The 15,421-nt window shown below is 34.5% G+C and overlaps 1 protein-coding gene across 14 annotated transcripts in view; it reads left to right on the top strand.

Moving 5' to 3' along the window:
* The window catches only part of LOC122120067 (sodium channel protein type 2 subunit alpha), an 83,288-nt gene that overhangs the window by 59,261 nt on the left and 8,606 nt on the right, over positions 1-15,421 (top strand). For 12 of the 14 annotated variants that reach the window (XM_042694102.1, XM_042694100.1, XM_042694096.1 and 9 more), the window contains 5 exons: positions 3,991-4,111; positions 6,449-6,603; positions 8,344-8,517; positions 12,363-12,485; positions 13,894-14,175. In XM_042694102.1, coding sequence (XP_042550036.1) covers positions 3,991-4,111; positions 6,449-6,603; positions 8,344-8,517; positions 12,363-12,485; positions 13,894-14,175 — 855 coding nt within the window. The remainder of the gene's footprint in view (positions 1-3,990; positions 4,112-6,448; positions 6,604-8,343; positions 8,518-12,362; positions 12,486-13,893; positions 14,176-15,421) is intronic. The other 2 variants (XM_042694099.1, XM_042694101.1) reach the window with 1 other exon arrangement.

Here is a 15,421-nt window from a genome sequence, read left to right as displayed (position 1 = left end):
AAGGTGATCATAATTTAGATCAAAAACTATAAAAAAAATCTGAAGCTAAAGTTTTTGTTTTTAATTTAACTTGTTTGTTTTTATAGGCTTCTTATACACTTGAACTGTTCTAACAAATTTTATTATTTGCGTTCTTTTGTGATTTTTAAGAAAGGCATTGAACAAATGTCAAGAGAGAGTCTACAAACCAGAATTTGGGGGCCTATATATCAGGATTATGGTTTAAAACAACCTTTTGTTCATGAAATATCCTATTATCTATCTACCCCTACTCTATATTAATACTTTCACAAATTACACATATAGCTTGAATTAATATTTAGATTCAAAGTTAAAACATGAAAATCAACAATATTATAAACATGATCAAATTTATGTATACATCTCAGCTACTATTTAAAATTAAGAAAAGTTAAGTTTACTTGTGAATTACCAAAGAAATTCCCTAGAGAACAATGGCAGACTGGATTATTGAAGACTTAGACTATAACTAATAAACCCTTTGATTTTGACAACAAGATTCAACTCATGTATTCTTATAAATTGGACTGCCTGACATCAACCACTAATGCAGCTTATACTCTTTGCTACTTGTCAATTGAGTACCACAAGTATAGCATATATAAGTCACATATACTATTTCACTTCAGGGTAAGATGGGAAAGGATGAGATTCTATCTCCTTAAAAAAGTTTCATTCACCCTTAGAATAGTAGATCTATGTACGTAAAGTAGAAAAGAGAAAAATAATGTGAAAATGATTCTGTGGTACTTCTCCTGACTGCACAGTTCAACTAGTTTATGGATTCCTGTTATGTCTGGATTATTGGCACACCTAATTCTAAGAATTGTTGGTGATCATTTATATATAAGTCAGAAACCTAAGGGAATATAAGACAGAATATCATTTATATATTACATATTGTTTATATTTCTTTGAATGTGAAAGTATAAAATAGGAGTTGTTATACGTGGTTAATGGTTAAATAAAGAGACCATGTACTGGTCATTTTCTCATTCTTTCAACAAAGATTTAGTAAACTCAAATAAGGGTTACAATGATGGGAGCAATATGGTCTTCTGCTACAAAAGTTTAGTCTAGTGAGGTACATTTTCTAGGAGCACAAAATAAATTTAGGTTGCATTTTTGTAAAGGTAATGACCTATTTGACTTCTAGAAAAATGTGTCTATTGTTTCTGGATCGTCAATAAGGCACGGTGCTGGAATATAAAGAAACTGTTAATTTTTCTATCTAGATAAGAGGTAACACCTAAGTGCCTTTTATTATTAGAGTTTCCAGACAACGATCTAAAAAGTATTCTTTTAAAAAAATTCTAAATAATTCTCATTTTCAGCTGAGAATGAGAAAAATCTAATTTATATTCTCTAATTGTTATAATGTTCCCTAATTTGGACTAGCATTTGAATGCCAATGAGCTACCTCGTGGCTTTCTCTTCCATTCAATTTTCATTGGAAAAAAAAGTTTACTCATTACGTGACCTGTGTAACTGTATATCACCTTGACAATAAAAATAAAATTTAAAAATATAAACAGATCAGGGAACCTCAAAAAAAAGTATGTCAGGAATTCAGCATCTCCTTTTAGTACTGAAAAACACTATTGTGTTAGCTGTAGGACTTAGAGTACATGGCTCTTACCCTAAATGTCTCACAAGCCTCTTAAGGAGACTGGGATCTATGTGTCTGAAACACTGAAGATCCAAATGTAAGCTAAACCATAAAAAGTCTGTGAACCATCTAAAGTACTTACATGAGAGCAAAAGGAGCATAGAATAAATTGGGCATTCAGATTTCTTTAGGGAGATGTTGTGAACGGAAGAAGTATGGTTGCTGCAGGATAGACAGAGAAGAGGGGATATTATTGGTGACCCAGGTCTTCATGACCTAATTAAGCATCCTCAGTCCGGCTACTTGGCAATAGAAATAATACCACAGGAATGACCCTGATGTGACTGTGTTGAACCCTGAATTCCTGTACTGTTTTGTCTGGTGACTTCATCCACCACGTAACCTTCAACCTGAAGATTGTATTGTTTACTATGTCATCCCTTCAGCATTCACTGAACACTTGCCACACCATTCAGGCTTGATGAAGGCTCTGATGTAGTCATTCACCAATGCCACTAAAGCACGAGTAGAGCCCTAAGAGCAGATGTTCTACTTTCTCTCAGGCCCATCACTTGTCCCGCTGCGTGGTGTTTACACTGCAATCTCCAATCTTTAAAGGAAGCTTCCATCTTCACTGTGTACTGTCTATAGTTGCAGCAGATAAGAGTAGACCTCAATTTGTCTGATTACCTGTGTTCTGTTTCAACCTCCTGTAAATGACGTCATCTGTGGTTCCTAATATTTAATGGCTTCATGTGAATTAGATGGATTAAAGAGGCCATGTTCATAAAGTCTCAGTCGATCACATGTATATAATCTCAAGTTTACCTCACAAAGAGTCTAACAAAAAGAAAAAGGAAATGTAATTAGGAAAAGTCTACAAAATCAGAATATTTATAACAAATCTTTTTACCTTGCATTCAATGCTTTAATGACAAAGATAAGTTTATCTAATACTATGACATACTTGATTAGAAGAACATTGACAATCTTCAACCACCTTATAAGATATAATATTTAAGGTTTTTTTGAATTTTTTTAATCACAGGACTAAATCTAAGAAGGCAGGATTATCTAATATTTATGCATCTGTTACTGGCATTGTTAGATAAGCTGAGGCAAACATGTTTGAAATACCACATATAACATACTTACATATTTCATTCCTTTACATATAAATAAATATAAATGTTTTCTTTTTTCCTGTAGAAAAACAAAATTGTTTTTCATAAATGAAAGGATCCCTTTTTATAGGGGGAAATCCACTCAATCCTTAGCCCAAATTTTAGTAGAATCTTTTTAGTACTGGCTATCGAATACTATTTATTCTAGTTGTACATACCTTGTGTGCATTTTATCATGTGCTTACCTCATCCTCTCTACAAAGTAGCTCTTTGAAGCTCCACCATCCCTACTGCTATGCACTAATGGTAATAACATTGTGACAGGTTCGAGAATGCTGTGGCCTAAACTACTCTGATTCCATGTGGCACTCACACCTGGCCTTGCACCATTTCTGTAGTTTCTTAAAACCAACTTTAAGATTGGGATCTCTTTATTTACGTTGATCCCAAGACTGGCCTTAACCTAGCTAAAGATTATCCATTTCAAGATTCAAGCAAAGTCTTCTCAATGTTGTTTTTTTTTTTCTTTTTATATTTGATTTAACCCAAAGAAAAAAACTAAAGATGTTTTTCTGTTTATCAACAAGACAGGCGAGAGTGCCAGAGTAACAAGTAGTTTCCAAATGCACCATGAAACCAGGAAGTGCATTGGCCAAAGAGAATGCAAAGTTTCAGCTCTTGCTATATAGCTAACAATGTGCTGCTCTTTTCTGAACTAGAAAATGATAGTCTACATTTAATAACAATCAGTAGTATATGTTTTCATGTCAATGAAAAGTGGACAGATTTAGATGGTTGCTGTCTGTGTGCATTGAATCAGATCTTTTCTGCATTTGACATGAAAATACACTTGTGCAGCTTTCGTTGGTTGGGTCACAATTTTAGAACCAAATATTATTTACAAACTAATTTACACAAGCAAGACTACAGATGACCAGATGACTCTATATTCTCATAAACTTGCCGCAGGATCCTATTTCAAAATCCTTGTATATGGGCTGCATCAAAAGTTATTTCTGTTGTTAAAGAAAAAATTATTCTAGAGTGCTGTATCTAATCTTGTGACCCCCCACTTCTACCAAAGCAGATTGGCATTGCGTTTAAGTTATTTTTAAATTACAGCTCAAGAAAAATGCATACAGAAGACTGGGGGTAGGGGTAAGGGCAGACCTTATGACTTTTTATATTGAGAGCAGAGAAAATATTTTAAAGCTTTTCTGTGGGATTGATTTTCAGAAACTAAATGCAACTAGTTCATCTGAAGGCAGCACAGTTGATATAGGGGCTCCCGCTGAGGGAGAGCAACCTGAGGTTGAACCGGAAGAATCTCTCGAACCTGAGGCCTGTTTTACAGAAGGTAAGCAAAGCAGGGACATATTTGGACAGCAACCTTCTTGGGGCCATTTATCATTTCTGTCTGTTTTTCTGTCTGTCAGACTTTAATCACCTACTCCCATCTTTCTCATTACTCATCATTCTCATCATTTTTCATCACTCATCTATCTGCTACTGTTAGTCTTTTCTATGTCAAAACAAAGTTGATTGTTGAAAATAAGTTTAATTTATACAATACGTAAGTTTATTTTTGTGGATAGTGTTTAAGTCTAAGAAATGCTGTTTCATTGGCTTTTCTGGGGCCTTCTAAAATGTCTAACAGGAGAAGAAGCTGAATCATACTTGTATGATTGTATATGATTATACATTGTGTATTGAATACAATAACTACATTTACTCACTCCTTTCCTCATTCCTGTTCTCTTAACTTTAAACATTCCCCTTTACCCCCCCCCCCCAAAAAAAAAGACATGTTTCCATTTCCTGGAGTTCATTTTGGAGAAGGAGTATTTCAATTGTTTAGAGGAGTTATACCTTTAGATTCCTCCTCTGCATATACATTCCTTTAGTCCATTTCTGTGTAAATACATAGAACCCTGTATATTATCACACCTAGTTACATTTTACATTTAAATTTATTCAGGGATAGTAGTCCTCTGTATCTTTTTTCTGTAGTGCTTTACCACTTGAGCCACAGCTCCAGTTCCAGTTTCCTGATGGTTTATTGGAGATAAGAGTCTCATGGACTTTCTTGCCCGGGCTGGCTTTGAACTGTGATCCTCAGATCTCAGCCTCCTGAGTAGCTAGGATTACAGGCGTGAACCACCAGTGCCCAGCTTAGTCTTTGGTATCTTACATTTAAATTTACTCTTGAGTAGCAGTCCACTGTATCAGTCAAAGCAATTTTTTTTTAAATTTTAAAGTAGTTGTACAAAGGTGTTGCTATTTAACAGCAGTTTATGAATACAATATATGTTGATCAAGTCACCCCTTTCAATACTCTCACCCATCCCTCCCCTATCCACATCTTTTTAAAAATAAGTTTGAGCAAAGATAATATATGATATAAATTATGAGCTATACAGTAAGTTGTATTACCGGATTAATATGCCATTGAAATAGTTTCAACTAAAATTATGTCATTTCTGTTAGGGATCAGTTATCTACTGTAGTAATAATGATGCCATATGTCAGCCACTTGAAACCACTGGATTTTAGCTACTTTTCTAGTCTTAACTTCAGATTCCTTCTTTGAAACCCCTAAATGTGCCTGTCATGAACTTTTGTTTATACCAGGATCTTCATTCTTTCAGCACAGGTTTTAGATATGATTTGAATACTTCCTTCAAGATTGAGACCCCCAATTCTCTTTATTCCATGGAACTCAAAATTAAACTTTATTGATAAACTTTTTTTTTTGTCGGTTGTGAGGTTTGAACTCTGGGCCTGGTCATTGTCCCTCAGTTCTTCAGCTCAAGGCAAGCATTCTACCACTTGAGCCACAGCACCACTTCTGGTTTTCTGGTGATTAATTGGACATTGGAGTCTCATGAACTTTCTTTCCTGGGCTGGCACTGAACCAAGATCCTTAGCTCTCAGTCTCCTGAGTAGCTAGGATTACAGGTGTGAGCCACTGGCACCCAAATATTGATAAACTTTTATAAAACATTGTCTTATGATAATGGTTACTTCCTATCATTATAATACTTATGGGAAAATCAATGCAATATAAAGTGCACGTTATTTGAAGACAATACTATTATACAAATTATAGCATTAATATTTCCAATACAATTCTTCTATTATAGCATTTGCTCAATAAATATTTGTTAAAGAGCCTTTTAAATCTAGTTGTCCATACATTATACAAAGTTGCTTATTATACTGTTCCCAATAATCCCCAGGAAGAAAGCAACTTAAATATTTAATAATAAAAGACCACATACACTATAGTGAAAAGAGATGAAATCTTTCATAAATCTATTCATTGTAAGATGGGACATATTTATATTATACCATCAAGTGAACTTTATCAAAATTTAAATATATAAAATTTCCTGAGTAGATTTGCATTCATAGGATAAAGGTAAGATGGAAATCTGAGCTTTTAATTGTATTTTTCTTTGTTTTTCAGATTTTATGTCTCATCATGCAATCCATCATAATAGTCCTATAAACATAAAAACAAACAAGGAATGAATGACTGATTTAAAGGACACATTAGTGATTTTTATTTCTATAATTGAACACCCTCTTAAAAATAAAATTGTTTACAACATAGTATAAGGCCATAACGAGGATGACTGTCCCATTAACATAATGCACATAATCTCTCTTTACTCTCACACCTATCTTTTAGACTGTGTACGGAAGTTCAAGTGCTGTCAGATAAGCATAGAAGAAGGCAAAGGGAAGCTCTGGTGGAATCTGAGGAAAACGTGCTACAAGATAGTAGAGCACAATTGGTTTGAAACTTTCATTGTCTTCATGATTCTGCTCAGTAGTGGAGCTCTGGTAGGTGGTCTGCTCTTTCATCTTTTACCTAAAGCGTTCCAGTTCCCCTAATAGGCCTCATATTACCATTTAAAAACGGGATGTGTGAAAATGAAAGACAACATGTGTGACAGGTTTAGACCTATGGGAAGGTCCCAATGCATTCAACCTTTATTTCTTGGTCTAGGGTAGTCCTCAGACTCAAAACTAGATTTGTTTGGTTTCTTCTAATATTTAAAGAAGGATTTATCGTCCTTCCAATCATTTGTAACAATTCTTATTTTTAAAAATTAACTATTAACAAGGCAGTGGTGGCTCACACCTGTAATCCTAGCTACTCTGAAGGCTGAGATCTGAGGACTGCCGTTCAAAGGCAGGCCAGACAGGAAAGTTCTTGAGACTTTCCTCTTCAGTTAACCACACACACACACACACACACACACACACACACACACACAAAGTGAAGCCATGGCTCAAATAGTGGAGTGCTAACCAAAACAGAATTGGCTAACCATCGAGCTAATCAGCACAAGATGTGTGCTACGTGCAACAAGCTCACTTGTCTTCTTTGCACTGCCAATTACAGTGAGTGATAATTAGCTGGCTGACTTAATTGCTGACTCTGCAAAGAGCAAGCATTACAAACTGAATTTACATCAGATTTCATTTAATTGCATGGCCAATTTGGTCAAAACACTAACATAATAAAAAGTCTTGACTCACATTCCCATTGGGTGATACAAATGTATTTGCCTTTGGTTTTTTGGGGTTTTTTTCAATTGCTTAATTTCAAGTTCAGTGAGTTGATTTTGTGAGAATGAGTGCACTGTATCTGCAGGCTTTCGGGCCCATTTCTGACTTAACTAAACTCTACATCAGATGACGGACTCAGTCCAAAGAGGGTCAGCCTTGAATTTGAATGCCAAGAAGAGAGAACTATGATGTCTTTTTACCAACAAATGCCCTTGCTATAATAGCTCTTGATTCTTTATTAGCCTCAATCAAAGCTCAGCAAAGTACTAAATACATAGACATAGTCATCAGCATCTGAAGAGCTTCCTAACTCAGCTACAAAGTGAGCTTTTTGGGGCCCTGGTGTTGAGCCCTGGTTGAGTAAAATGACGTTTTTATTCCAAAAATCCCGACTCCAGAATATGAATTCTTCAACAAGAACTTCCTCAAGAGCTCTGAAAAATGATGCCAGAGGAACTTCCAGACATACACCCATACATACCTATGGGGGAAGATTGAGAGAATACATGTGTAAGCAGAAAAGACAGAAAGCGACTTTTCCCTTCCCTGCCAGGATGATGCAACTTGTTGCTATAGAGTGACGTTCTGAGAAGGCCTACTCAAAACTCAACGAATTAGTTATACTTCCAAATGACTTTTTATGTCCTTGTTTAGAAAGAAACAGCTGATTGTCACTTAAAATTTAGGTGCCCTAATATCCAAATTTTATTTCATTTTATTTTTTAAAATTTTTTATTGTGAAAATACCGTACAGAGGGGTTACAATTACATGGGCAAGGTAATGAGTACATTTCTTATCAAGCATTGTAAAATGTCCTAAGTTCCATGTTTTGCTGAAATGGCCAAAGTCATTTGCATATAAAGCAAATGCAGCTATGAGAAACGAACCAGCCTGCTAGCCTTGGGCACCAGAGAGGAGATTTGTATCCCTTTTTTCCCCTTCTTTTTCCCTAAAACATGCTGGAGATTGTGACAATGAAATTCAACATAGTCGTTTTAAATTTACAGGCCTTTGAAGATATTTATATTGAACAGCGCAAAACCATCAAGACCATGTTAGAATATGCCGACAAAGTTTTCACTTATATCTTCATCCTGGAAATGCTTCTAAAGTGGGTTGCATATGGTTTTCAAATGTATTTTACAAATGCCTGGTGCTGGCTGGATTTCCTAATTGTGGATGTGAGTATTCTGCAGTGTTCCTTTTTTTTTGTTAGTCATGGGGCTTGAAGTCTGGGCCTAAGTACTTTCCCTCAGTGTTTCTGCTCAAGGCTAGCGCTCCAGCACTTGAGCCACAGGGCCACTTCTGGTTTTCTGAGTGGTTTATTGGAGATAAAAGTCTTGGACTTTCCTGCCTGGGCTGGCTTTGAACTGCGATCCTCAGATCTCAGCCACCTGAGTAGCTAGGATTACAGGCGTAAGCCAATGGCCCCCAGTTTGCAGTGTTCTATTTCTTTGATTGTAATGGTTGGGATCTGTTCTAGCAATGGCAGATGACACATGGCAGATTTTCAGCAAATGTTGCATCAATTCAAGTTTTAGGATATTTTTCCAGTGAGAGAACATTCAGGATACATTTTGCTAATTTAAATGAATGTTTAAATTGTTCAAAAAGACACCTTATACTTCACTGATTTAACATCAAATCAATATGTGAAATCACAAGTTTCATAGAATAATATGTTCATTTTTAAATGTTGAGCTTTCCACTGATACTTCACAAGTCACAGTATTCAAGATCTTCACAAATATATTTACCAATAGAGCCTGTTATCATCAAAACCTATTGAGAAATACTTATCAAACAAGTGAAATATTAATCATAAGGAACATTGAGGGTTCAAAAGGCAAGAGAAATGGCTTGGTTTGTATAACCAGATTAGTTATTGGCCAATTATTTGAAGATTAAGTTTTTCTTTAATAAATACAAGATTTTAATAAAACTAATTTATTAAGGATGCATACGTGTCAGATTTCAGGGTAATTTTAAAATAATTTAATTTGGAGACAAATTATTGCTAAATGTAATATATAAGGGATGCATGCAAAATTATATTTCAAGTCTTCTCAAAATAAGCCATTTAATTCCACAAATGTTTGGAAATTGTAACAGAAAAATGTGTAAAATCTATAACCATTCTTTATTTATATTATGAGATTGTACATGATATTATTTATTCTCACTATTATATATGTAGCTATGCCAGCTTGGCAGATTGATAATGATATCTAATGTATCCATGCATCTATAAAACCATTAAGTGAGCACTACTTGAATAAGAAGTTGTTAAGGGAAGTTTAATTTTCCTGCAACTTGCACTCATAATACCTAGTATACTATAATATCTACTGTTTCAGATTTTTAAATATATTATGATTATATGTCAAACTTTGCTTTATATCAAGTAACAGTACTTCTCTTTATATCAAGTATGTGTATTGCTCACCTATTCTGCTCTAGGAGATACAAGTGTGAGTAAGCCATTTTTCTGATTTTACAGGAGCTTATAAAGAATAATAAGGTGAGACAGGTGTTCAGGACACACTGGCACTGGTCATAGACAGGTTACTGTGTGAGTAAAGCCTCCATGAGGCAGTAAAGCGTGAGTCTGTCAGCAGATCCAGAGGCGGGAGGGACACGGATTTGTTGATACAAGAAATAAGAAGTGGTACTAGAGGGGAAGCATAAGGAGTGTCAGAGGGAAAGAGGAAATACTTTTAGGGAAATGATAATGTGCAAAAGGTACGTTAGAAGAGTGTGAAGAGCTCTCGACACCATCCAGAGAAATTTGAAAACACAACTTGACAAGAAATATACTCATTACCTTACTCATGTAACTATAACCCCTCTGTACAGCATCTTTACAATAAAAAAAGAAAAATAAACAAATTAAAAGTAATGCCATTGAAGAATTACTTATAGAGAAAAGCTAAGACTAGCCTGAACTTTTAGGAAGGAAAGCGTATAAGAATGATGGAAATGAAAGGGTATTACTATATGACCATAGAAAATTATGTTATTTGAGGGGCTGGGAAGGTGGCTCAGTGGTAGAGCGCTTGCCTTGCATGCCTGAGGCCCTGGGTTCGATTCCTCAGCACCACATAAGCAAAAAGAAAAAATGCCGGAAGTGGCGCTGTGGCTCAAGTGGTAGAGCGCTAGCCTTGAGCTGAAGAGCTGAGGGACAGCGCCTAGGCCCAGAGTTCAGGCCCAACGACCGGACCCAAAAAAAAATTATGTTATTCGAAATGAACCCCAAAACTTGGAAATAAGAAGTTTTATATTTTGTGTTTTTTAAAAAAATTTGTGGGGGTTTTTGTGTAAAGTTATTTTTTCTTTCATTTGTTTCCTTTGGTTTATACCCTTTTGTCACTATTTTTATTTTGATATCCTGTGTCTTATATACACACTTATCTGACTTGGGGAAGCAAAGGGGAGAGAAAGGACCAAGGGGGAACAATGCAACAGCGACACTCACAAGACAATATGTTGGAAATGAACTTTACAACTTGGGAGCAGTGAGTCAGGGGGAGGGAAAGTGGGAGAAAAACAAGGGATTGGGTAACAATGTGTGACAAGAAATGTATCATTACTTATGCAACCATAACCTCTCTATACATCACCTTTACAATAAAGTGAAATAAAATAAATAAAAGGAAAAGACCAGTTCGAATACTTTTGCAGTGTCAGGGAAGAAGGATAGGAAAGGGGAAGGGAGAGAAGGGAAGAAGAAGGGAAGGGAAAGGAGGGAAGGGGAGCAGAAAGAAAGAGATGGGAGAAGAGAGGAGGAAAAAGGAGGAACAAAAGGAGTTAGGGGAAGGGAGAGAAAGGGAATGGAATGCATTTTCTTTTCAAGTCTAGCTACATGAGTTACATAAAATGGCATATTTTACCATTTCATTTACTCATGTGACGAGTCTGTTTATTTTTCTATGTTTAACTTTTACTTTTCATCCTTTAATGTATATCTTTTTTATATTGTCTTCAGAGAAGGTAAAATACTGTCAATGCCCTTGTCTTACTTGCATAAAATTTTCACAGTCATACTCTTCAAGTATTCATGAAGAGACTACAAAACTTAAGACTTTAAAATGTGGAAAACCTAAATAAAGCACTTACGATAAATAAATGTGTAGGGTAACAATGCTCAATAGAAAATGCACTCATCACCTTACTCATGTAATTGTAACCCTCTGTACAGTATCTTTACAATAAAAATATTTAATAAAAAAAGATAAATATATAATTTTTTCTAAACTTTCAGAACACGTGTAAAATTAATTTAAATAAACCAAGTTTTTAAACCATTTTCTATGTACCTCACTTATTAAATTTTTTAAATATTTACAAATAGCATACCTTTAAAGCTATATTACTCATTTATCTCTGTTAATATGCATTTGCAATTCTTGAGTACATTAGAAAAAAAGTGCCTTTTCTTAGATTGTGTAATTTTAATGAATTTTTAAAATCTCTTTTTAAAGAAAATTCAGCTACCAGTGCCAACTGTGACAGTTTTTTTATCTTGCATTTTTAAGTTGAGTGATGAGAATTTTAATCAACTGAATTAGTCACCTGTATGTATAACTGAAGAAAACATCCTTATAATTTTTACTACACTAAAATCTGTTTTTCCTCCTTTTTTTTCATTTGTAGTTGTTTGTTTTTTCTTCCTTTTAATTCACAAATTTTGTTTGACCTAATAATTGATGCTTCTCCAAATGTAGGTTATGAATCAATGTGATTCACCTTACTTGGAAACATAATACACATTCTCTGGTCTTAGCTCAAGCTGATTAAATCAGACTCAGCCAGCTACTAGTCTTTTTAATAAACTCCCTAGATGATGTAGAAACTCACTGAAGTTTGAGAACTCCTGTTTTAGTGCGTAGAGCAAGGTTGAACTGAATGGACATTGTTGTTTGTAAATGAAATTGTTTGACTTTTCCTGTATAGATTTCGCATCTGCAGCTTAACTGCAAATGAGATGATAGCCATGTGATTTATTTGTTATGATTTGTGTGCACAGGTTTCATTGGTCAGCTTAACTGCAAATGCCTTGGGCTACTCAGAACTTGGTGCCATCAAATCGCTCAGGACACTAAGAGCTCTGAGACCACTGAGAGCTTTATCCCGGTTTGAAGGAATGAGGGTAAGATCAAAGGGTTAAGCATTTACTAGATTTATAGTTGTGAACAGCCAGATGCTTTGTACCTTAGAAATGACAGATCCGTGGAGAACTTGTTACACCCATATACACAAAACCAATCACCAAGCAATATAATACTTATCAGACATCTGTAATCCTATCTGTTATCATGAGTCTATATATTCATATGCACAGATAATGCCTGTTTCTAATTAACTGGATTTTCACACAGTGGAAATTATCTAGTATGTGTGTACACTGTGGATGTAAATCAAGAGTTATCTTTTTCATTTATAAATGGACAGGAAATCATAATTTCTGTGACTCAAAACTACCAACTTATGACTCATCGTTCTTCACTGTTAAATGAAACACATTTTGAGACTTTTGAACTATGAATCTACCCTTTTAACTTTCAAATGCAGATGGTGATGACTAAAAAGTAGGTCAACTGTAGAAATCCAATACTCACTTAGAAAAGTGTCAGAAAGAAACAGAAAAGAATGTGTATTGACATTTGCCTTCCACTGGGGCATAAAACATGAGCCCGCATGCCCTCACCACCTAGAAAATGACCATGCCCTGTCTCTGTGGTTTAAGCAGTTCAAAAAGATCTTTCAGAAAAAATTTGTGAGATTTGAAAATAGTGACTTAAAGAAAAAGTACTATATGCTTTTTTAAGAGTTTAGTAAGTTTGGTTTTTTAAATTTTTTGACTATATGCTCTATTGTTATATATTTGATTATATGTAGTACATGCCTCACAATTATGATACAATAAAATACATTTAAATATTTTTAAAGAGGAAATAGTGACTTAGACTTCATCTGAATATGGCAAATACCACCAGAGATGAATGAGGTGCATGTAGGTGTGTTTATATGTAATCATCTATGTATGGTTACTTACTTGTTAAATTCTCTTTATCTTACAAATTTCTAGTCACTGTTTTTGTAGAATTTTTTCTACAAAAATTAAATGAACAAAAGGGTGCCAAACTTTTAATATGGAAATAACTGCCATATTTTCTCTGTTGAATTTAGCAGCCAAATGGTTCTATTTTATACCCATGTCACTGTCACATCTTAATTAGTTCAATCGTCTTAATCATCTATTATATGTTAAATTAGTTCAATCCCTTGATCTAAAAAATATGTTAAGTTTATATGTAGCAATGTTTATACTGTCGAAAGCATCCTATAAAACTCATTTTTATCTCCTGAATTATCATTTCAATATTTTTACTTTGAGCTACAAAACATTTCCACACAAAATTCAAAATCAAGAAATACAGATATATTTTCTATAACATGGCCACCACTCTGTTAATAAAATGTAAGTACAAATAAGTATCTCTCGTTGGTTTTTCAGTTACTTTCCCTTCCCCCTCCCCTTGCCCATTTTGTGCCAGGTGGTTGTAAACGCTCTTTTGGGAGCCATTCCATCCATAATGAATGTCCTTCTGGTCTGCCTGATCTTTTGGCTAATATTCAGTATCATGGGAGTGAATCTCTTTGCTGGCAAGTTTTATCATTGCATTAATTATACCACTGGAGAGATGTTTGATGTAAGTGTGGTCAACAACTACAGTGAATGTAAAGCACTCATAGACAGCAATCAAACTGCCAGGTGGAAAAACGTGAAAGTAAACTTTGATAACGTTGGACTTGGATATCTTTCTCTGCTTCAAGTAGTAAGTAACCATTTCATTACTCTCTGTTATTATAATTAAAAGTTCTTCTTTCTCATAATAAATTAACACTTCTTGCTCCTTAGCATGAATATTATCAAAAAAGAAGAATGGCAAAGAATGTTGGTAAGACTGGGAAAAAAGAATATTGCACAGTGTTATGAAGATGTAAATTAATGTAGCCATCCGGAGAAAGGTTAATCTCTATAACAAATAGAAAAATGGTATGACAATTCCTCAAGAAATTATGAAAGAACTACCATGTGTTCCAGTAATCCCAGTATTAGGCCTATATATAAAAGAAATGCATTCTTCTTTTCCTCATACTGATTTCACATTACACATAAAAATATGCTGATATTAACTAGTATTATTTCCATTAGCTAGCTATGAAATCAATGTATCTGTCGATCAGTGAATGAATGTATTTTTTACATGTGGCATATATAAACAATGGCATAATATTCAATCTTTTAACATAAAGAACAAAATCCTGTCATTTGCAACAAGATGGATGAACCTGGAAAACATTATATAAAGTAAATAAGCCAGGCACAAGAAGGAAATATCACATGATCTCACATGTGAAATCAAATCACTGAGACAAAGACCTGATGTGTATAAGAGGAAAGATGTTGATCAAAAGACACATTTTAGTTAGAAGGAAAAATAAATTCTAGAGATCTATGGTACATTATGGTAACTGTAATTAATAATTAGCAATTGATTTTCAGCTTAGTTGTAAATCAAATTTTAGAGCAAATTTTAAGTGTTTTCAATACAAAAATATGTGTGAGGCAGGGTATATGTTAATTATCATTAGTTAGCCACTTCATAGTGCATATATATTTCAAAATATACTGCATATCATAACTATAAAGCAATTAAAACATATGAATATAACTTTTAGAATATATTATAGATGCAATAATTTACACAAAAAATGATAAAATAGGGGCTGGGAAGGTGGCTTAGTGGTAGAGCGCTTGCCTTGCATGCATGTGGCCCTGGGGTTGATTCCTCAGCACCACATAAGCAGAAGAAAAAAAAAGCTGGAAGTGCCACTGGGGCTCAAGTGGTAGAGCGCTAGCCTTGAGCTGAAGAGCTGAGGGACAACGCCCAGGCCCAGAGTTCAGGCCCCATGACCGACATAAATAAATAAATAAATAAATAAATGATCAAATAATGAGGCATACGGTAGAACTTATGTTTGTATTCTATTTGTGAAATTTATGTTATATATACTTCT

This window comes from Dipodomys spectabilis, unplaced genomic scaffold, assembly GCF_019054845.1.
Source record: "Dipodomys spectabilis isolate Male_0828 unplaced genomic scaffold, ASM1905484v1 ptg000174l, whole genome shotgun sequence".
Classification (NCBI taxonomy): domain Eukaryota; kingdom Metazoa; phylum Chordata; class Mammalia; order Rodentia; family Heteromyidae; genus Dipodomys; species Dipodomys spectabilis.
This window is presented reverse-complemented; position numbering and strand designations above follow the sequence as displayed.